This window comes from Coloeus monedula (genome assembly GCF_965178545.1).
Source record: "Coloeus monedula genome assembly, chromosome: 14".
NCBI classification, from domain to species: Eukaryota; Metazoa; Chordata; class Aves; order Passeriformes; family Corvidae; genus Coloeus; species Coloeus monedula.
The window spans coordinates 15,001,112-15,024,222 of NC_138794.1; the positions used below are offsets into that span (position 1 = coordinate 15,001,112).

Sequence of the window (23,111 nt, forward strand, 5' to 3'; positions counted from 1 at the left end):
TGACAAACCTCAGAAGTTAGTAATCAAGAAACAAAATAAATTATATTAACATATTTTAACAAAATAAAAATAAAGCTCAAGTGAATAGACCTTGGAATCATATTTTACCTATAACAATTCACACAACCTTATTAGTGAAATTAGTGAAAAACATTTGAAATCAAGTTTGGGCAACTTGTTCAGTTGAAAATTAGGCTCATTAAATGTCAAATTCTGAGCACTCTCATGTGAAAAAGTGTTCTATAATCTCACAAATTAAACAACAATATTAAGTCTTCATCGAGTTCAGGGTGTAAAAATAATTTATTAGCTTTTGATCATAAAAAAATTAGCTACTCTTCTTGGGTTTTTTAAACAGCAGCAGTCAAAAAAGTGGTAACTAAAAAGTGTTCAATAAAAATAAGGCAAGCATTGCAAATTTGCTCTTAAAAATCAATGCTGTAGCACTACAAATTCAAGGGTAGCAAAAAAAAAAAAAACCAAACAAAACAAGAACTTAATAAAACAATCACCAAGTCATTTCTATGCTACCACTTTGGTTAGCCAAGGAAGCATTGGTAAACAGTATGAAAGTAAACTTTTATTTCAAAACTATTAAGAGTTTAATTAAGATTTAAAGGCATCCCTTTGGGGGAGGAAGTGAAGTATGCCCTAGTGATGATAATTTTATATTCTATTGGTTTTTGTTTGTAAAACATGACAGAATACTGAACCAAAAGCTTGCAAGACAACACGACTTGACTCTACTGTTTCTGATCAGTGATCCGCTGGAGGCAGAGCTTCATGTAGGAGTTTTTATTGCGTATTTCTATCACTGCATCTCTGACAAGTTCAATGAACATCTGAGGCCAGAGCTTCTGCAACGACTCATTTTTCATATTGATGTCAGCTGCTTCTTTCACTAAGTTCTCAACGTATGTCTGGCAAAATGTTTTTCTTTCCTTGATTTCCTGCATGAGAGGAAAATTACACAATGTATAAGAAAAAGGGAAAAAAGGTTAAACAAGAGCAAATCCAAAAAACCCCCTCACAAAAATTGACTGAATTAAAGAATACAGCAATTAGCAGGCAGATGCTTTTGTGTACTTTCTCCTCTTGGTTTCAAGTTGCATGGCCCAGGGTCTTTGTCAAGCTTTTATGAGTGTGGCCACAGAACCTTAGTGTATTCATAATATTCATACTATATTAAGTCATTAATTCATCTGAAATTAACTTTTAAGTAATTACATAAGTATCTTTTAACAGCATTACAAGTTTTGTTGCTTTCTGGCATAGTAGTGAAAATTTACAGAAACTTTAAGCACTAAACTACTTTTCTTTCTCTCCCTTCCCAGAATTCCATCCTTATAGTACAACAGTTGAAAAGTATATGTTTCTCTACCTGCCCTAACAAGAACATTAGCATAGAAAAACATGCCAGTACTCATCCTTCTCCACAGGCATGCTGGTAAGTGCTGGTTCCTAATGTGTACTACATTAGATACTGAAGTGAGACAAACCTTTAAAAATAATAAAAAGATACTGCGCTTTGTGCAACTACTAGCTCTGCATTTTAGTAACTCAAACTCTATTAATCCCTGCTTCTGCCTTAAGCTTTAAATAATAAGTTATATTGGAGGTAAATACCCAACTAGTTTGAATGGTGGCAATGTTAAAAATGTTAGATCATGCTTGAGGCCACCAAAACAGAAGTTTTCTTTAATAAATAATAAAGCTGAGGAAATGCTTTCCAGCAGTTTCAGCTAAAAACCCCAAATTACTCATCAAAGACCCAAGACTGTCATCTTCAGCAATACACTTGTTCAGCCACATTTATTATGTTAGTTTACTGCTGCTGGGGAACTGGAAGGAGTCCTTTTTGCCAGGATGTATTCTTGTGACACCCTGCAGTACCTGCTGCCACATGCACAATGCTATAGCAAAGGACAAGGTGGGAATTGCTGCACTGGGAGGAGAAAACAACACACTTATTTAATGGACTGTACAAATACTAAGCTCATTTTATTTTATTATAGGTCTGGTTCCATGGGAAAGGGCAACAGGAATACCTCACTGTCTTACTCTGTGCCATTCAAAGATTTAAGAGCTACTATCACAGCTTTTGAGGCTAAAATGTTTTCTTAATTTAATCTCTCCACACATGCAGCCACTGTCTCCTTTTTATGCTGTGGATCTGAGATAACAAAACCACAATGGAATAACAGAATTCAGTGATTACTGAACTTAATTTAATTTTTTGCACTAGAGGATTTATATATTTCCACATAATCAAAAAGCAAACAATGGGACAAATGTGGGAAGCAGAGTGCATACAGTTAGAACTCATGATGATTGTTCAGAAGGGAGACTGTGACTGAAAAAATCATATTCTCCCTGGGAACAATTTCCCTCTGCCCAAGCAAAAGAGTTAGCAGATCAGAAACACAAACTAAAACAAGCGTGACTGATGCACTTGTCTGAAACAAGCCAAGTTGCAATTTTATTAATAATTAAACCTAATACATTTCCTATATATTTATTTTCCTGTAGCTCATTTAAAAGTGAGGAAGCAGCTTTTTATTACTACAGCCTGCACTACCTCATGTGTTGTCTGAAGATGTTCTTCACCAATTAATTCAGGGAAAATCTAACATGTGCAATATACATTTTTCTTCCTAAAAAACTGTGCTCACTCCATATGGCTTGTAGGTAAGAATGTATTTCTGAGACTGTGGCACTGTTCAGGAACCCCTTCATCAAAGACAGAAACTGAGAATTTTCCAGTGTTCTGAGAAAAAGATGAGTTAGATTAAATATTTGATCAGATATGTAAATATGTTAAGCAGTTATCTTTTAAAACCACCATTCTCAACAGCACAACTGAAACTTGATGTACAGATAAATTCAATGAGTAGCAGCCTAAGGTTACCTAATAGAAAATACAAGTATTTTGTAATGATATATTTTACCTCAAGTTTCTCCATATGAAAATCCTTTGTCATGTAATTCAACATTGCTCGAGCTGTGCTTTCCCCTCCACTTCTTCTGTTATCACCACTTTCCTCACTCCCAACCCCAGATTTCTTTCCCTTTCCCTCCAGCAGATAATGGAATTGCTTCTTCCTGTGAAATGAGATTTACAGTCCTAATTATAGAAAAATTTTAAGTGCAGATGTTTCTAGCTATTGTGAGGGGGGAGTTTCTCCTTTGGAACATACACTTTTGAGCTTTGAAGTATATTACACTCTCAAGTTATTCAAAATACATATTACTCTAGATGTCCCTTCATTAATTTGTCTCTAAACAATTTACTTTGATATTTATCACATAGCATCTCCTAAATAGGAAGTCTTGCAGCTTTAACTTTTATTAAGTATTCATCTATAGAAGACAAAAAATACGGGGGGTTCACCTTTTTTTACAGTACAACTCTTAAATCTGTTAACCGTTAATTACCCACTATAAAATACCCACTAAAAATAGCCAATTCTCATCATGAAGGTCCACAAGTCTTCATCAATCCCAGTAGAAATGGAGAATTGAGCATGTAGTTCATTTGTGTGCACATGCCTTTTCATCTCCTCAGCAGACTTCAACAAGTTCTGTGAAAACCTCTGGCTACATGGACCAGGAAGATGGTAACACTTGTGCATTATACAGAGGACCTATCTTCTAGAAGATGGTATTTGTGAAAGTTTTTTTTTTTTAACCTAAAAGAACTTATCATAACAGTGTGCAAAAGAGTCAAACAACATGTTCTGGACAAACTCCAGTTCTGTTTCTTGTATTTTACCTGGATTCTCCAAATAATGAAAGCATGCGATAATGTGGCAGCTCTGAAGATGCCACATATGCCAGAATGCCAAAGAGCCTTTCTGCCTTTACAATATCATTTTCAGTAATCTGTGAGGGAGTGGGAAGGGAAGAAAAAAAAATTACATTTCAAAATTAGCACATTCATATTTCATTACATATGTACATTGAGAATTAACTGAAATTTGGTATACAGAACACTGTACACAGAACTGTTGCAGGCACATCTTCAAAACATAAATTTGCTTTTACTGGCACTTCAAATGTACTTTGGAAGAAACCAAATGAGGTACTGGCGCTTGTTTTATTTCCTGTAATTATGGATATTTTAATGTATATATATGCTGACCTGTGCTTCATGATAGTCTTTGTGAAATGAGAAATTTTAGAAAGGTTCCTTACATTCATTTTCTGAAGGCCAGACATATTTATTCTGCTTGATACTGTATGCACTTACAGAAGGTCTACTGGAAAATTTCTGATTAAGTTATGTTGGAGAAACAGAAAGATTCTGGGCATGCACATGTGAAAAGATAACTTGTAGACTCTCTTATTTTGGCAGCATCATGGAAAAGGCTTTATAAAAGAGAAGCTTTAGAGGGAAAACATTTTCTCTGCATTTTTCAGCTCCTGCAAATAAGTGTTCACTCATTGTATTTCTCTAAATGTCTGCCACCCTGTTGTTTCAATATTAAGTTACAGCTGTCTCTTTAAACTAACTGAATGGTTGAAAAATTTTCAGGATTCATTTTATACAAAATTGAAAAGTGTAAAGAAAATGGAAGGGATTCATTCTTTGGTGGTGGTGGTGATTATTTTTTTTTCTGTCTTAGCTCGTAATCTCTGGAGACCATGGCCTGCGTTTCTCCTACCCTGATGGCCAGACTATGAACTGACTTCAACTGCCAAAAGTTTGTTGGCACAGTTTCAGGACTCCTGGCTTTGTACTGAGTGCAGAAGCAATCTTTATGATCATCTAAGTCTGACCTGGATAACACTGGACAAAGAAATTTACTCATTGACTTCTTAACTTCTGGACAAAATTTAATTTCCATTCATCCTATAACATGCTTTGGGAAAGGAACCCATTATAAAGACACTACAATACTCACAATATTTACTAAGCAGTTCCAGACAAACTTTGTATTCTGTGTTATTCAAATGGAATTTGAATATAAATATGTTATAATATGGAATTTTGATCCACATTAACAGACTTTTATTGTATTCTTGTGTAATGTTTAGAGACTATACAACCTACACTTGCCTAAAGTATACTGTAACAGCATAATGCAGAGGTAAATTCAGTGAAAACACAGATCGAGAAATTAGAAATGTAAAGTCAACTCCATTTTCACAGTCTCTGGAATTGTTCATTTTCACTTAAAATTAAATAAGTCTTACTTAGTAGCCTAGGAGTAGATGACCTTGCTGAACAGTCTGTAACAGAAGCAAGGTCTGAAACAAAGAACACAGAAGGCAGCTAGGGAAACAAAGCCCAGTGCAGGCAGAAATGCCTGCTGGAAAAATAAGTGATTTTAATGTATTTATTTATGTTAAGAGAAGCATAAGGACCAGGTCAACAGAGACAGCAATGCTGAATACACTCTCCAGCTCACAAAAACTCATATTCTCTATCTTACTGCGGTGCATTGTTTGCTCCATTAATCACAAAAAGATTATAACGGTAGTATCACATAAATGTAAGGCTTTATGCCTGCTCCTTGCCAAGTACAGAGAACAGGCACCAACTGTGCCAGCAGGCCCAGCTCAGGGAAAGGGATGCATCTGCCACACTGTATCCTATACCACTGGGTCGACAGCAGTCTGGAGGGTTTGGTAACTTCAAACCTTGATGACTTAGAACTAATCTTAGATTATGATCACTGGGAAAAACTTCAATTAGTATCTCAATAAAGACAATTTGCTCCTTCACAGTTAGTAAAAGTAACAACTGGACAAGGGAACAGAATCATTGTTAGTGGGAGACCAACACTCAGCTTCTAGCCTGGAATATGAACTGGAATGGAGGGGGAAGGCTGGGGAGAAAATAAAAAGTTTTTTAAAGAGGTTTTTTACGGTTTAAAAGTGCTAGAGTTGCACACTATTTAGTTAATTCAGTTAGTATATATTGCTTTTACTTTGCAACTCTGCGTAGCTCAGAGCTGACAACACAATAGTCACCACAAACATTGCACACAAATGGCAATCAGAATAGCAGACTATGCACATTTCCCTTTCTGTCATCTGAAACTGTTATTTAGGGTTGATCTAAGGTCTGAGAATCACTTCAGGGGCTGTGTTCTTCACATTGAAACAGAATTTTCTATTACTCATGTTAATAGGTAATGTACATCTGTAAATCTGGATATCATAAATTCTGCTGGAGGGTAATGAAAAACAGCAATCAAAGTTCATCTCTTTCTTCTGCTTGGCTATGACACTTTTCAAATGATTAATGACGCTAGGAAAAAAATCCTGTATGTGCATCTTCATGTAGTGTGGTCTGGCTGAAAAAGTTTGTTGAGGACAAAAATGTTGTTGTCATCCATATTTAAAATCTGCTATATGTCCTACATAAAATCATGCTGTGCTACATGTGCTCCACTCACTAAATTAATCCCCAAGAACTATTAAATACAAAGTTTTCCTTCAGAGACTGAACTTGTTGACCTTGAGATTGTAACAAAAAGTCTACTAAAACAGTTGTGTTACTTTCTTTCTCCATGAACACCAAACAGGCACGATTTACCTTCTCTTTGTTTTTCATCTGAATCACTAGTGTTGATTTTGAAAATACGATGCAGTAAAAAAAGAAATAAACTTTCTATTTTTTTAATCAAATTTGAAGATAATTTTTTTCAGCAAAGTACTAAATTCAAGGTTATTATATATTTTTCATGGGATTACTGACTATCACTTTATTTTTTTTCCTTTTAAGATACTGTGCTGTTGGAGTGAGTCCTATTTCCATCCATCCTTTCTTTGCTAGTTAATTCATTTAAGCTCTTTACCCACTCCTGCTCTTCTGAGCAACTAATATATGTTTTATACAACTAAAACCAAGCAAACCACAACATCCAGCTTCGGCTGAATCAGATAACAAGTATATCTAATCCAAAACATATGATGATGACCAAATTAAAATACCAGATCTAAATGCTAAAGCTGTGTATTATTTTTGCTCTAATTAACTTCCATAACATCTCTTAAACTTATTTAGCATTTAAAATTGAATATGCATTCAAACATTGTGTTGCATTGTAACTATTTTCACCCCCTTTATGATCAAAGCTCAAGTCTAAAATAGCTGGTTTATATGCTTGAATAAATTTACTTTCAGTTGATGTAAAAGGGAATACAAAGTACAAAGAACAGCAATATTAGTGTCCTAACTTTCTATTTATTTAAACAAAATGCACACCCAACAAAAAAACCCACACTGAAGATCTTGTATATAGCAAGCAGGAAAAAAAAAATCTATTTGACAGACTTTTCCTGTGACAGACTTGAAGCAGAAAATATGACTATGGTATTTTATAACACTTGCAATTTTAAATAATCATATACAGTAAACTACTAAGGAGTCTGTCAAACATACTTTTGCATAAGTATTCAATGTCAGCACTGTGATTTTATGAAAAAACAATAAATAAGTGCTTCTTAAAATCAGGTAAAATTGTGCAGTTCTTTAATAATAATTTCACATAATTGTATTGAATAATATTAATTTTAATATTAATTGCACAACAAATTACATGTTGAAGTCTACTTAAATCTTTTCCCCCTTAATATTGAGAAGACACTGACAGGGTTGTGCTCATTTTATTAGGAATTCATCTGCTCTTTTAAAAACAACACTTATTCATCCTCTAAGACCAATTATAAGAAAGAGCAACACCATCCTACCTTCACTCCATTTATCTTCTGTAGATTAAAATGGTTCAGTCTGAACAGAACATAGTACTTCCACAAAGCGAAGTTGACAACGGGATTTCCCTGAGGATCAACTGTCAGCTGTTCCATGCGATGCATCTCAGCCAATGCACTGAACTGCTGCAGCGTCACAAGATTTGTCTCCTTAAACTTCAAGTGCTAAAAAAAGTCAAACCCCAATAAATTAAATAAGGAAACAATAGAGTGAACACAGTGATTCCTATTCTGTGCCACTCAATTTTCAAACTGTAACAGTCATGTGTCTGATGAAGCAACTGAGCTCATTTCATTTGAGGTCTCTGTAGCAAAACACATCAATCAACCAACTGCTGTATTCCATATACTAAGAGATGTCAACATTACAAGCCCCAGGCAACGTATAAACTCTTTACTTAGAGCGGGAATATTTTCAATGTTACATAAAGCAACGATACTACTTAAACAATGTTTACTTTTACTTCTGCAAGTAAAGCACCTGCAACATCTACACATATAAGTACAATATATAAGTACAATATATGCTTTTAAAATATTCAGACTTTTATTGGGCACAGGGTGCTGGCCTAACTCATACCCTGCCCTACACTAATGCTCCTATGAGCATGGTGTATGCTATGTAGTAGCATTATTGTGGAAAGAGGAAGGAGGAAAAATTGATGATGAAGATAAAAATTTAGTTGTGATTCTGCTATCGCCCACAAATTTTTCCCCACCCACAGGGAAACAATTGTTTCACTAAGACAGATAAATTTGTCTTAAGCTCCCCACAAATTTATCAATCTCAATTAAACCATTAAGTTTTGTTATACTCAAAATCTCTAGAAGCAGCAGGGAGCTCAAAAGCCAATCAGTCTGAGCTAAGAGTTGTTTATGTTTGTTATCTCTATGTTAATATTTGCATCAAAATGACTGATCTGAATGTCCAAGAAAAAAAGAAAGAGATATACTGAAGAGACTTCTCATTTATGTTGCTTTTCTTCATCAGGAAGTGAGGAACTTCAAGAACTGTACTGATTTAGTTAGCTCTGCCTTCTAATCTTCGTCTTTTAATCCTATCAGCAATTTGATCTTTGAACTCACAACACAAATGAAGTCTTCCTGATACCATGGATCCGTAACAGCAGTATGGAACCATAATACTGTATTTACACACAAACTTTGCAACTTAATTAGGTAGGTCAAAGGAATTAAAATAAATAAAAATCAGGCTGAAAAGAAATCTAAATTTAAATTATTGATTTTTAAGGATCAAGGTTAGCATTATAACACAAGAAAATACGCAATTCATAACTGTATCTATTTACATGAAAGCACTCAGTTGGGGGGCTATGCCAAAGTAGAGGTTTTATTCAAGAACACATATTCCATAGCTGTTCAGGGCTGAAACATGAGGCATACTCACCACACAGTTAGGAAACTTTGTCTTCAGTTTTACTAACACTTGAACAATTTCATCAAATTCTATGAACATAAAGGAAACTGTGGCAATAATGGCAGCTGTTTGAACACTCCAGTTTCGATCCAGACACTCCAGTGCCCCAGCACCATACAAGCCAAGAGTCTCTCCTTCCACTTCCACTAAATGAGACTCCAGAACAGACAAGCCTTGTACTGCGCTGCTCAGGATTGTATCAAGAGATCTGTAGAGGAAATAAAAATACAGTGATATAAATGAGATTATTTTGAAATAATATCATCACTCTACTGAATAACAGCCCTTTCTTTTACCAAATTTCAACTGTCAAATACAATGGCATTTCTAAGCATTCATTCATTTTCAGTACCCCATCTGGTTCAAATACACTAAAGGCTGGGAAACCCTTTTTCCATCAAGCAACACTGTATATGTTCTACTTCTTCAGCAAAAAGGCTCTGGGTGTATTTGAGTTGGTGATGGGGTCAAATTAAATAAAGAGTCCATTCATATTTAATAATCGGCTTAAAAATTTTAGCTCAGAATGCTAACCTAGCATGTTTCATGTTGCTTTAGATATCTAAATGCAATTTCAAACAATTAAACACATCTTCAAACAATGTATTTATTTAAGCAACGTCCCCTTCACATTCTGTTTGCTATATGAAATGTAAAAGTTATGACATGAGCAGTAACTGAAGCATTTCTTTAAAATAATGTGATCTTTCCAAATCACAAGAGCAATTTTAAAATTAAGCAATAAATCTAGGTATTTGCGAACTCTGGTCTCTTTTTTTCCTACTGGACGTAAAGTATACATAGAACTCATGATGAGCACAAATTACAGGTTTAGAAAATTAAGTAATGAGTGTTATTATTTTATTCTTTACCACATTCCTAGTCTTTTTAATGTATTTTGACTAGTAGCAATCACTTGACTGATGTTCTCTTGACAATAACAATCAGAACTCTAAAATTTCACTCAACTGAAAATGTTGAGAACCCACCACTTCAGATGTGAAGCTCTAATTACTTATCTATGCTGAATTTCACCTGCAATTTTATTGCTTAGGAGCTCATCTTGAAATTCTTCACTATGGTAAAACACGTATATCAAAACAGCATCATTTCTGAAGCAATGGGAATTTTTTCATTAACAGAACAACAATCATACTACTATAGCTACATTGACTTGGGGGAGGATTACCAACACTGAATTAAATAGCAAAGAAACCAAGCAGGCAAGAAAGCAGTGGCTAAATGCATTCAACGGAAAGCTTTGGAAGCACAAGTATAGAAAAGACTATGGCAATTTAAAAATACTAAGGAAAAAATGTTTCAAAAGATGTAGCACTTGACTGGAGATAAGAACTAGTTCTAGCCAATAATAGACTGAAACTCAGATGGGTTCCCCTTGTGAGAGACAAAGACTTCATGAGCATCCCTGGCATTTCCAGCATTCACCAGGGACGGCAGGAAGCTATACTTGCTGTTGAATTGGTGCAGACTATTTTTTCAGGCATTTGCCTGAGCTAACCAAGGTTGAAGTGCTACTTTGGTTTTAGTCAATCTAAGTAATATATTGTTCATTAAGTTCTGCAGTGGGTTCTGGCCACATAGCCACCTTTTTTAGATGCAAATAAGCAAAAACAGTATATATTAAACCAAGAATACTAAAATTATCTTGAGAATAAAACTAAGTCTGGTACTGCTACTGTTAAAATAGCACGGGTGTGAAAGCAGTCCAATAAAAGACGCTGCAGTCCAAACTAAGAGCATGAATACTACTGTGAAACCTCTTGATACACAAAGAGGTTACAAATCTTCATAATGCTCATACATTCTTAATTTTGTTCATTTAAACTGAAGTCAACAATCTAAATTGTTAAGGAAATGAACAGCCTCAAGAAGGCTCAGGAATTCATATTTAACATTTCTTATAAACATGAAGTTGTCCTTTATTTAGCAAAATCACATAATAATTTAGCTTGCACTTCTTTAGGCAATGAGTTGCTTATATTTCTTTTTAAACATGTTACTTATTACTAATGGTCAAAAGCAAAGTAAACCATCTTTTCAGAGTTGATTTGCATATGTAATACTTTTGATAATGAAATACAGCAAGATCTCAGAGATGAGAAGTAGTAACCTGGACCTTAAGACACGAATGGGTAAAAGTGTTACCCAATAAAATACCTGCTTTCTTCAGGAAATACATATGCAGCACTCCCATTGATCTGGCACGGTTCATTTTCTTTATCTTTGTTTAAAGAAGCCTCAAGAGCAATTCGGTTCTGCTGGATCTCCCACTGCCGAGCAATGTTACCAATTGTTAACCGCTTCTTTTCCTGAAACAAGATACGCAAGTCATCATAAATCATGACAGGGCTGAATCATGTGGCTTAATCAAAACATCTTAAATGTTTCAAATTGTAGTAACTATACTAGTGGTTGGTGGTTATGCATTAAAATCAATGCATCATTCTAGTGCTATTTTGCATGACTTCCAGCAAACAATTTCACAAAATTTGCAATAAAGAAACAAGAAAAGTAATATAATAAATCCACAACCTACAAAAGCACAAAGTTAAGCTACTTAGGACATGGAAACTGCTACTTCTGAAAGTTTTTCCATTTTAAAGAGCTCAAAACTATTTCATGTTCCATTTGCCCAGGGAGTTATGATGATGCTCACTGGTTAGACAGTGCTAATTGCTCAACACCTACAGATTTCCATGATGACTAAGCTCCATGTCACAGAAAGGGGGGGAAGTTGGAATCGTACGTGTTTTTTATCAGAACAACCTTTAGAAAATTCTGTTTGTTCTTGAGGGTGAAGGTCTCAACCTCAATTACTGTACAGCTCTACTGCTTTGTTAGCCCTCAGCTGTGGGCTGCTGGATTCCTACAGAACTTCAAAAACCTCCATGAATTCATTTTACAAAAAAGCAAATTTTACAAGGGTGGAGATTCAGCTAGCAATAACTTTCCCTTGTTCCAGTAAATATTAAGTTCAACCACTCTCGGAAAGGAATGACATTCTCTATACATTTCAAAGTACATCTCAAACTTTCCCAGAAGAGTGGGTTGGAAGCAATAAAAAATTAGTTTGGAAAAAGAGATGAAGAAATTCTGCTGTTTGGGCAGACAAGTATCAGCAAGGGAAAAAGAAGAGATGACATTGCTGAAATTAACATTTTCAATGCAGTGCATACAGGAAAACAGCAAATGTTTGCTACGGAACGAGTGCCTATAATTTCATTTACACTTCATGTAGTGTAAGAAATGTTGGAGAAATGTGACAGTAAAAAAAAATTGCAGAACACAGTTCTCTAAATATTTTCTTCAAATTTAACTATGAAGAAACCTATAGTCCACAATTTTTTTTGCTGGACATTGTATCTGTGAGCATATTTGTTCCTTCAATTCAGATGTGTGGAACAGGAAAAAAGCCTGAAATGTAAGAACCCATTTACAAAGGAAAGATCTACAAAATCATCAAATCATACAAAAAATACTGGTATTTGACTGTTATGCCACTTAACTATCTGAAGAAAAGAAATATACTTTGATTAAATGAAAGTCTACAATGTAATGTTGAAATTGAATAATGATGGCACTAGGCTTTAAAACTATTCTTTTTTCTAAGGGAATTTTCCACTAGCAAAAAGCAACACAAAATCTAGGCCACCAAGACAAACAATCCCTCTGCTACAAAGAAACATTACATCAATGGTTAAGAACATGAACTACAACAGCATGAGACAATGCCGTGCGTGAAAATTATTCACTAATTTTCCACTTCTTCTGCTACTAAGAACTGGCACCAACACTTCAAATCTGAAGAGACTTTAAATACATCAATATTTTAGAGGGAAAGAAGAAATACCAAAACCAAACCCCAACACTGCTTAAAGAACCCCAAAACTGCCCCCCACTTCTTACAGTCTCCTGCAACTACTTTCAGTCTAATCCCCTTCAGAAAACATGATTTTACCTAAGAAACTTAAATGGACGTGAACATTTTTTGTTTGCTTGACTTTCAAATTGAAAGAGATTATTTGTATAGGCATTACTGGCTGACAAAAAAATTTAGGCACTTTTTTTTCTGGAGAAAAACAATTTGGAGACAAATGGTGACCTTCACACAGTAAATGGAATGTAGATACTCTTAGATTCTTGAACTTTGGTCTCCTATTAGCAGCACAGCTCATGTAGTTAGCAGCCCCATGAAGAGCATTCTGGAGGGCACCCTGGGTCTTCCCTGGTGGGCCACTTCTGTCTCGTGTATGTCAGTACCAACCAGGCCAGCTGGGCTGGAAGATAAGATAGATAAGAGTTCTGCTGACAGAGACAACAGCTGGAGTCTGGCTGTGGCCTCCAGGCCTCTTCACTCTATCCACAGAAAGGAACCACTTCAACAGGAAAGAATGAAGGAAAAGTTACTTCAGAACACCCTGCATGGCTGCAGTCAGAGTGTTCACCTGAAAAGGGGAGACCAAGGCATGTGAAAGCACTGAAGAAGTCTTTTACTTCAGTCTGGATTTATGTAAATGAAGTTTGCCATCCACTGACATGTATCACAATCATGTTCATTGTGGGCTTTCTGCTAAAGTGTACCCTGCATATTTAACTGAACAGAGTTTCAGTCATGAAGTGCACTGTTGAAGTTGTAAAAATAGATAGAAGCATATTGGGATATATAACATCTGCAGCAAAGAAATTTGGATATAAATTATTGCTGTAAACTGGTTAACAGTAACCTTAGAACAGCCATAGGAAATACCTTAAGCAAGGTCTGTTTATGGCTTTCACGCTTCCTTTCTTCCTCTTTCCTTGCTGCAATAGATGCCATACGTCTTTCTTCTTCCTGGATGAAAAAGAGAAAAACAAATTCCTAAAGGGAGGAATTAAGCTGGTTCTGAAAAGTATTATTGATAAATTATATTCTTGTGTTGGTAGTTGAAATGTAAATTTTCATTTTAACACAATTTTAGAATTTTTATCTAAATAAAAAACCCAATAAAATTATTAATTATAAACAAATCAAGAAAAACAGAATAAATAGATAACTACTGAGATGTAAATGCTGAAGATAAAGCTAGTTAAAAGTAGTATTTTAGGAGTCTTTGAAAAAGTATAAAGCACATGGTGAGTATGACAGTGAGAAATATATTTAGATATGACAGTGCAATACATTTTTGTATCTTTGTAGTAGTTTTTGCAACTAGCAGGATTTTTTTTGGTGTTGTTGTTTTTGTTGCTGGAAAAAGACACAGAGAAAAAAAGCTGGGGTCCATTTATGCTTGAATCATAATCCAGGATTAATTTTCTTCATTATAAACTGTTTCCAGGGACTGGCTTTTCTCAATCAGCAACTTGAGAACAAAAGAACACTTTCAAAATTAGCTATTCCATTAGCATTATGTCTCATCAATTTTACTGCCTAGTCATGAAGTCTGAAGAAGAAACTCATTGATTCCTGAACAATGAAAGTGAAGTTGCTTCATTTTCCTGGTACAGCAATTTGATACTGCAATATACCCATATTAGGTTGGATGCTCCTTGTTTACAGAAGTCTAAACATTCTCACAGCACAGTATTTTTAGAACATATATTTTCCAAGTAACAAAAGAAATGTTCACTATGAAGTAAAAAGTGTAGAGTCCTTCCAACACAAATATTTGGGAAGCATACTTTAACTTATTTTGATTTACTTCACATGCCACTTGGGCATTTCTACTGAAGTGCCTTCTCAGAACATATGAAAAGCGTTATCATTTCCTCAAAATAGAAAGCTCCTGTCCAAACCTTTACATTTTCTGGAAAAGTTATAAGTTAACAAAATTAGCAAACAAAAATGGACAGAAATTACCATCAGCAATTAAGACATATTGACATGTTAAAATCTCTACATAAATAAAACATGCTATGTTTAGAATATTGCAAGAACCCCTAAGAACATGGGTGAGTGCTTACTGGAAGACAAAATAAAACAGGAACTTCACACTTAGCATGGCCATTACATTTTTAAGAAAACAATTTCCAAAGCATAAGAAGTTCAGTGCATGTAGCAGACTTACTCTGATCTGTGTACAGTCCCCCTGCAACCCACTGACACACCATGGATTTTGGCATCAGTCTGAAAAGGGGTTAAACAACAGATTTTCAAATTGTTCCTCCATGACTTTACCCTAATATCATATATTAAAAAAGAGGAGTACCTCAATGCACAGTAAGGCCTGAGGCTTTGGACAGAGTAAGCTTCTCTAACCCAACTGTATGCAAGAATTCCCTTGGAACACTAACTGGAAAGCCCCTAAATTTTAATTTTTTTTCTTATTCTCAAAGGAACTTGTAGCCTTTCACTGGTGAAGTTCTGTTGGCAGCCTTCTCTGCTACTGGGCTTTTAGGCTATTCCTAAACAGGGTATTTCCAAGGGGCTAGTGTCATGGAATTACAGCATAATCCAGGTTAGAAGGACCTCAATAGGTCACCAGTGCATGTTAAAGGAAGATCACCAGTAACGGAATAACAAAATAAAAGCACACACAGATACAGAAGGCCTTCTAGATGCCACTGCAACAAAATACCACACAATGAAACCCAACACCTGAATGGGAGGGTTCAGGGGCAGGCTGTATAAATCATGAAATAAACCCCATGCAGGTAATATGTCACAAATACGAATGTTATCATTAATAATGCAAAATAAAAATGTGCTGTTCCTCAAGATATGATTCAGAACTTAAGGAACTACAAACATTATTCTCATTATAGCTGTTTATCTCAATTATGTATTACGTTGTAGTGTTAGTGTTTTGTGTAAAAATCACAAATCTTAAAAGATAAACACTAGCAAACTACATTAGTGATATCTTTCTTTAGAAACCAGGTTAGATTTGTTTCAGGGAATTTTTATTTTTTAATTAAATCTCTTCATTTGACTGTGTATCCATGCTTTTAAACTAGCTTCCTAAAGAAACAAGCTTTTTACTATGTTTTTGTCTTCACCTTCTCTAAAGACTTTTCAACACATTGAACATATCAAATAACAAAGTATGTTTATAAGTCTTAAATTAAGGGACTTTTTTTCCCTCCCTAGAAGTCTGATTATATGAAATTGGTATGCAGAAAGAAGAGAAATGTAAGCTAGTTTTACCACCAAGGAAGAGGAAGAAAAGATTATCCATTCTATTTGGCAGAAAACATCTGGCCATTCTTCAGAGACTCAGTTTCAAACTAACTGAGCTGGTGTTGTGTTTCACACTGGGGGGAGGTGAGAACTAGATAACAAAATTGCATTAATAGAAAATTAGCCTTCATTAATTTTATTCTTTTCAAAAGAACGTGCTGTAGTTTTTTCCCAAACTTTAAGGAAATAATCCATAAAGTTCCCTAAATCAGTTTTCTCTCCACTTCTACAAATCTCTTCTTCCTCTATCTTCCTTCTCAAAGCTTTCCCTTAATCCAGTCCAGACATGTACCTTACGACACTGACTTCCATGCAGGAGGGTCTACTGCCCCCACTGAAGTCAGTCCTGCACCTTCCCTACCAACACAGTCATCACACAAAGATCAAAATCAACTAATGCAAATTACATTCTACAAGAGTATTAACTGAATAAGACTTTTTTCCTTGATCAAGAGTTTATCATAATTACAGACATTCAAAAAACACTAACCCTTTTCTAAAAGAAGTTAGCTCAGCCAAAAAATAGAATACAACATCCTTGTTTTACTCAGTATTTATAAAAGGCAGAGTGATAGAAAAAAACCTCTGAATAAAGATCAAGGCTCAGATCTACTTTTTATGGAAATCAAATCCATGTACATTTCTTGATTAATCTTACACAACACATGCAAGCAATCTTAGAAAACACGTTCCCCAGAAACCCACAAAAAATCCCCCAGAGTACCAAAAAAGTTATAGGAAACAAAACCCTACATAACCTTTCCACTATTTATTTTTACTATAATCCCTCCTCTTTAAGAAAGGATTTCGGAAGAGCTGGAGGTCTCTCCCTGTATCATTCGTTTCCCCTCGTTACGCTGGTTTTGTCCACAGCTGGGTTCCGGCCCTGAGCCGTTCCTCGCTGGACGAGGCGGGGACGCTTTCCCAGGGGGTTGTTCCCGCCGGGCTCCGTGAGGGCTTTCCCGTGCCGATGGCGCCCCCTGCCGCCACCCGCGCGCTCCTGCAGCAGCGCCGATCGCTGACAGACTTCCAAGGGGAAACCTCCAGCAAAATCTCAGAGGATTCGGAAAAGACCGCAGTGGAATGCATGTATTCCTCCTGACTACTGCATTGCTATTCTTCAAACAAGTTTTATTTTTTCAACAAATGACACGATTTAAGTCACACAAAGTGTCTTATTTTCCAGTGGAAAGAAAAAATAATTAGGGATCCCTCCCCCCCCAAAAAACCCTCAGAACACTTTATGGTGGTGATGGAATATAGTAATGAATTCTATTCTGGATAAAGCAGTAGAACTTACTCCCTGATCAGCAATGAAATGTCTAAGCAAATAATCAAAACCAAACACAGCTCTCCTACTTCAAGCTTCTAAAACATATAAAACCTCAATGAAAAGCGAAGTTTTACTTCTAAAAAGACACAGCTGGTCTTTCAATCTGGCAACTTTACAAAAATTTGCACTATATATCGTATTTACACACACATATAGGAATACATATACACTTAGCAAATTGAGGAAGTATGTTTGAAGTGATGGATAGCAAATATTCCTGGTTATATAACTCCTTAGTAAGGAATATGTACACATTTCAATCATATTTAAATATTTTATTACATATCTGCCAACAATATCTGCTTACTATTACAAAAGAGTGGAAGTAAAGAAACAGCTCCCAGCTAAACTGAAAGAACCACTGGGCAGGCCCACTTTTGAAAAAATTCTAACTACAAAACAGGGTGAAAAAGCTTCAGTGCACAGAAAAACAACCATTATGGCAAGTTAACCAAGGTAAATAATCACAAATGCAACCTGAGCCTGCTCTGACTCTAAGGCACCACACAAGCCCATTCCATGGAGCCATTCATCCATACCTTGCAGCTAAGGTGAGGTAAAGGTGTGAGTTACTGACAGGAACACAAGTGACAAACAGGAGGCTGTCCAGCCATAGTAATTCAGCCTCCTGCCCAGTTTTTAAGCCTTTAGACCGAGCTACCGAAAGTCAAGAAAGCAAAAGATTTCCGTTGAGGTGTTGTTTTAGATACACAACACAAAGTGGTTGGGTTTTCACCTGAAAATCATCTTGTTTGGACAATGAACAAGTGAAGCTTATTACAGGTCGTTAACCTCCACTGATTTCGCCACCACTGGGTCCATGCCTCAGTGGTTTGAGAGCTTGAATCTTATGTTCAAAAGGAATGAGGTAGCCTAAGAAAACATCAGCTTCCACACAAGTCAGGGTGTAAGAGTTCTCATCATAGAATCCCTTGCAGAAAGGCACATCTGTCCCAACTTAAACAGTATTAGAGCAATTACAAAGCACAAATGTTTTATTGCAAGTACAGTGTCTTTGGTTTTCATGGCAGCTCTGTGTTTCTGAATAGTTTCCTATGACAGAGATAGTTACCACCAAATTTTTGCCCCAGGGTTCCCCTTCTCCAGGGAATCCTATGGAAAAAGCCTGGCACCAAAGAGTGTCTGTCTTCTTGAAACCAAACACGAATGAAGCTTCCAAGTCTCATACAAATTTTTGAAAATATCTTTTGGTAAAAGAAAAGTTAAAAGCAGAATTAACAATTGTATAAAACTCAGTTCTTGAGCACTAAAGCTCTGACCAAGTTGTAGTAAAGAATTCCTAGTCAGAAAAAAATCCAACTCTCAAGTTTTTTACAAGATAAAGCAATGTTAAAGTTCAAAATGCCCTAAATGCTCTTAAGGCTGATGAAGAAAAGATCCTATAAATGTAATTAAGAGTTTAGTTTAGTTTCTTACACTAATTAAGACAGCAAATCACATACTCAATTCTGCATGTCCACTCCCCCACCAGGCTAGATCTACTCTTACAGCTGATGGCAACAGCATGTTGCAGTCCTAGGCAGAATAGGTGGATTTGGGATTGCCAGCTCTTTAATTTTACCACAAATCCCGTGACGCTTGTTATTTTTCTTTAAATCCCAGTTTCTTAAGTCATACTATTATCTGGGTAACAGTTTTTATTAGAGAAAACATATAGCACCCTCTACATGGAGAAAAATGTTAAAAGGCTCAAGAAACAGAAGGCAAATAAAGAGTGTAAAACATTATTTTTACAAGTAGGTTTATGAGCAGCACAACTGGTTTCCTATGACTTTTTGTCTTTGTGGTTGATTCTCTGATGTTTAACAAGGTGAAAACGCAGATTAAGTTCTTCCCATGGCTGTGCATTTCTGACAGCCTTTCCCCCATACAGATCCCATTGGGTCTAAAGAGGAATTTGAGCTCTTTCTACAGCTTCTCCCATCACTGATATTTCTACCAGCATCTAGCCCCTCTTGACAAGGGTGAAGATGGAGAGACACTTTCTTTATGTAACCCAAGCTTCTGAAATAATACTGATAAAACAAGTTTTTAAAAGCAAAGAAATTAGCAAGTAGGAAGTCAGTATAAAGACACAAAATATAAAAAACCCTGATGCTTAGAATATCTGTGAACAAACAAGTATTTAATATTTTCAATACCAGGAGCAAAACTCTCATGTCCCAAAGCACTCTCTTTTTAAAATTAAATGTTTTCCACATACATGTTATATTTTTCATCCTAATTGGCTCTATGACAAAGCATCAGCTACAACTTACAATGCATTACAGCCTTTGTACAATGCAAATGAGCATTTACAAGAATATGCATTTGGTCAAAAAAGTTAACACTAACACTGTTGCTTCCTGCTGGACAGATTCCTCTGGTAAGAAATCATGCTTACATACCACTTTTGAGTAGGCACAGAACTAGCAAGACTACTCCTATATTAAAAGAGAAAACAGGTGGCATTATGGTTAAGACCCTGGTGATTGTCCTTCATCCTGCGGAGTGAATTTTCAAGAACCCTGTAGGAGACTGAGCTGTCTGCAAGTCCTCTCTCCCATATCAAGGTTACTTGGACTTGAGCAGCAGAAACAGAAACGATCAGGGAGAGAAGGTTAGAAAGGGAGAAATACAGACACACACACAAACTGTGTGATCACCAGATTTCCCTGGGGAGGCAGATTAAAGAAACCAATTAAATTCCTAAATAAAAGATACCAATTACAGCAATTTTAGGGCAAACAGACCATTCCTTTGGAAGAAATACACTGTTCCTTCTCAGCTATACAACAAATCAGCAAAGACTGTTAGGAAAATTTTAACCAAAAGATTTGCAGGCTCTCTCATGTCACAGCAGCTGAACATACAGCACTTGCTGCTTAAGTTTTAGCACTTCAAAATAAACACATTAAATTAAGTAAAAAAGAAAACCCTTACTTTATACCGAACTAAAGAAGAGGGTTAAAGTTTTAAAAATTGTAATGTCTATACGCCATTCAGTTCCATACTAAATTAAGAAAAAATATTTTATTTTTAATATACACATGTACACAGAAAACCCTACATTTTGCTTCTGGTTTTAAGTATCTATTAAGTTTGATGAAAACAGAAATTTCTTACTGTGATTCTCTTCATATCTAGCTGTCGGAGCTGCATCATATGATGGAGAACAGTGTGTTTGTACCATGTCTCCTGAGCTATTGGATTGCCATCAAGGGTGATATCTGACAAAGATGAGGAATCAGCAAGGCACAGAATATCCTCAAAACTGTAACCAAAAGAGTTTAAAGTTTTAATGTCATAGAGTAGGAATAATTTTGAGATGGAAGATTTTATTTCTTAAAGACAGAACATAAATATTTAAGTGTACTGAAGCACTTCCACCCATCAATACTGTGTATGATAAATACGAGTATTCTGAAATGGTAGCAGCTGCTGCTGTTAAACTTTTTAGTCCCTTCACATACAGGTAAAAAGAGATGCAGAATAAGGAGAACTATGGGAGTATTTAATCTAACCCCCTGCTAATATATGATACATAGACATTCATATTCCAAAAATATAATACAAGGTGTATTTGCCATCAAAGGCAGCTTGAAAAACCTGGAAAATACAAGGAAAAAAAGCCAACCACAAATATCACATAATGATCGTAGGTGTTCGCATCATTATTAATATTGGAAGCAAAACAACTACAAAAGCATCATATCATCTTCAAAACAGGTTAGTCCATTGCTCTGAGTTCAGTCTACAAACTAACTTGCTGGTTTCTTAGAAACATCAGATTTGGTTACCTGACAAAAAAATAACTGACCTGTGTAAAATGCATTTAGAGATGTATAACCTGTAGTGTTCCTTTCATTGAAAATGAAATGTGAAAAGCAAGCAGCTCAGATAAATAGCATTTTTAAACAATGGAAAATGATTGAACTGTATTTTAATAAAATAAAGCTGAACAGTTATGACAATAAATAGGACTCCCTAACACATTTACAATGTATAAATGTATGACTGCGCACCTATTCCTATGTCCTTAGGCCTTCAAAAGTCAAGTCTGCCTCAAGTATACACTGAACTTAGTGATCAGAAACCATATGCAGTACAGATGTTCATTTCAAAGACTGTCATTGAATAAAGCTGCAACAGCTATTTTCATGCGACTAGTGCAGCATGCAAGTAGCTCCTGAACTGTACACTCAAAGGGCACAGCAGAAAAGTGACAGTAAAAAGGAAGATACTACTGCCTTTGCACTTAGTGCATGAAAACAAACTAAAAACCAATGGAAAATGAGCTATGTGTACATTGTGACAAAGACAGTAAAAGTTCTCAACATATCTGAAGAATTGGCTGTTTTGTACATGTGGTTAAAGCTTGATTATTATTCTCTGCTTCTTTTTATGATCCTGTTTCCTTTCTGGAAAACGGCTTATGGAAGCACATTTTTGGAAGATCAAGATGACATATTGCTTAAAATACATACTCAATATGTCCTAAAGATAAAAGATAATCTTCCCAAATGACGCAGAAGTTAGGAAGGCAAGCTCAAACATGTTAGAACAAACCCCCCAAAATCTGAATTTCCATTGAGCTAGAACATATTTTGCTTGAAAAATATGAAAATTTTTGTTCTTCAAAATTATTTTAAGTGTAATTATATTTAAAAGCATTCAATATATTTATTCCAAATACTTACCACTAAACATTTAACCAAATAGTACTTCTTTCATTACATATGATTTACAGATTTTTAATAAAAACAATTTCTTCAGGAAACGACAGAAAAGTTGAAAGCTTGCTGGTGTGTTTTCAATACCTTCCACTTACACATACTGCTGTGCTTTGAAATTCTCACTGCTTCAGCATGCCAGAAAATTCATTCTGGACCTAAAACCAGATGTGCTTGCTTTATCCTGCTTTTAGCTGCCCTATTAGCAGCTCAATTTTAGAAAGAAACAGTAGTCCAAAAAACTGTTTTCACATCTTTGTATACACATACAAAACCCCAGAGCTTTAGAAATTCCATGTAGAAAACTTTATATACTACACTTGTCACACTGGTATCCCAATCCTAAACCAAGCAAAGCTTTAATGTGCTACATTCCCAAACAGATTGCATACTTTACAACCAAGCTTCTGTCTGCTTCCCAGCATGCAGACTGCTGGGACAGAGCCCAGCAGCGACCACTCGACAGGAATCAGAGGCCTTGTCTCAAGGCTCTCTCTCCAGCCTCTGTTCACCGCAAAGGAGCCTTTAACCTGCTCAGGAAATACAAAGCAGCCCTGGATGATGCTGTGTCAGCCTGCCTCTGTCAATCTTCTCAAGTGGAATGTCTGATTCTCTTTCCAAAAGACCTTCTCCTGCAGGAGACAACCACCTCTCCTTCCTGTTCTTCTTACATAAATTATCTTTGCTTAAATTGTAATTTCAGCAACA

At 35.7% G+C, this 23,111-nt stretch overlaps 1 protein-coding gene across 3 annotated transcripts in view; it reads right to left on the bottom strand.

Moving 5' to 3' along the window:
- Positions 1 to 203: 203 nt before the first annotated feature.
- Positions 204 to 23,111, bottom strand: part of LRRC49 (leucine rich repeat containing 49) — a 41,412-nt gene continuing 18,504 nt past the window's right edge. For all 3 annotated transcript variants that reach the window (XM_082290556.1, XM_082290555.1, XM_082290554.1), the window contains 8 exons: positions 20,797 to 20,944; positions 13,929 to 14,012; positions 11,339 to 11,490; positions 9,131 to 9,368; positions 7,702 to 7,887; positions 3,773 to 3,882; positions 2,949 to 3,102; positions 204 to 950 (listed from right to left, as the gene is read on the bottom strand). In XM_082290556.1, the coding sequence (XP_082146682.1) occupies positions 744 to 950; positions 2,949 to 3,102; positions 3,773 to 3,882; positions 7,702 to 7,887; positions 9,131 to 9,368; positions 11,339 to 11,490; positions 13,929 to 14,012; positions 20,797 to 20,944 (1,279 nt within the window). In that variant the 3' untranslated portion in view covers positions 204 to 743. The remainder of the gene's footprint in view (positions 951 to 2,948; positions 3,103 to 3,772; positions 3,883 to 7,701; positions 7,888 to 9,130; positions 9,369 to 11,338; positions 11,491 to 13,928; positions 14,013 to 20,796; positions 20,945 to 23,111) is intronic.